The sequence below is a fragment of the Aphanomyces invadans genome, assembly GCF_000520115.1.
Source record: "Aphanomyces invadans strain NJM9701 unplaced genomic scaffold supercont1.3, whole genome shotgun sequence".
NCBI lineage: Eukaryota > Oomycota > Saprolegniomycetes > Saprolegniales > Verrucalvaceae > Aphanomyces > Aphanomyces invadans.
The window spans coordinates 691,694-692,805 of NW_008580148.1; the positions used below are offsets into that span (position 1 = coordinate 691,694).

General features: G+C 46.8%; 1 protein-coding gene across 1 annotated transcript; it reads right to left on the reverse strand.

The window, feature by feature from the left end:
• Nucleotides 1-700: 700 nt before the first annotated feature.
• Nucleotides 701-929, reverse strand: H310_01891 (hypothetical protein; the record flags this gene model as incomplete). Its single annotated transcript, XM_008865226.1, has 2 exons — nucleotides 701-787; nucleotides 906-929. The coding sequence occupies 2 exons, from the start codon at nucleotides 927-929 to the stop codon at nucleotides 701-703; spliced, it is 111 nt and encodes a 36-aa protein (XP_008863448.1).
• Nucleotides 930-1,112: the final 183 nt, after the last annotated feature.

The window sequence follows — 1,112 nt, forward strand, 5'->3', positions numbered from 1 at the left end:
AAAGACGTTGGGACGAGAGCCGCTGTCAACGAGGGAATGAAGGGGGGAAGGGGGGCATTGAGCTCAAGCGTGGGCACGACGTTAGGATCACTGGCCACCGGCCTCCTATAATCAGCAGCCGCCTCAACTGTGATAATAGTTGGAAATTCGGACTCCCAAATCGTGACGTCGCGGGAATAGTTGAGTGCGTGTGTGTGTAAAAGCATCAGGGAATAACCTTTCCAACTATCGGGAGGCCAACAAACATGGCTTTGAGCGCTCGAGGGTCCAGTTTGGTGGTTTGTGCCACTTTCTGGAAATGAACGAATGTAGTGCATCCAAACGTCTTGATATAACACAAGCTTGGTTGGGAGTTGAACACCTTAAAGTATGGTGACTTTCAGTGATTAGACGACGAGGGGGTTATGTTTTAATCAACCAGGCAGCGTAATCAAGGTCGGCAACACACAGAAACTTGATCAAGGCCCCTTCGATGAGCATTGCACACATCTTTTGCACAACGAGGCCAATGTGGCGCTTGGGTGAGTATGCATTCGAGAATGTGACTCTGGTATGATACTTGGGGGTGATGATACGTGCTAACAGTTCGCGACATCATTGAGTTAGTTCTTTTTATCTTGATAATCGTATGCAGGTATTTATTGATGGAGAAATGGTGGGAGGATTTTGACTTTAACAATGAACACATGAATTATTGGAGTTATGTGAAATGCAAGAGGAAGCTATTCACTATCACTGTCATCAGCGCTTGAATTTCCCCTTTGAGCTGACGAATCGTCATCAGACTCTATCGCGTCAATTTGAACAAGATGGTCATGCAACTTCTGCAGCTTTTACTCTGCAGCACGCACACATCCTTTGATTGACTCTGACTTCAAGTTAGCAAAAGCAGTATCCAGGCGAACCTTGACTTCGGGGAATTTGGTCATGTCAGTATACTGACGGCCAACTTCACCCTTGACAATTGCCCACACAAGTTCAATCGGCTGCAGATCCGAAAGATGTGGTGGGTGAAGACCACTTTATGCCCACAACGTCGAGCCATTTCGACGGTGACAGGATGAATGTTTGCTTTCATTTGGGCTGAAAGCTTCTCCCAGAGTTGACTCTTG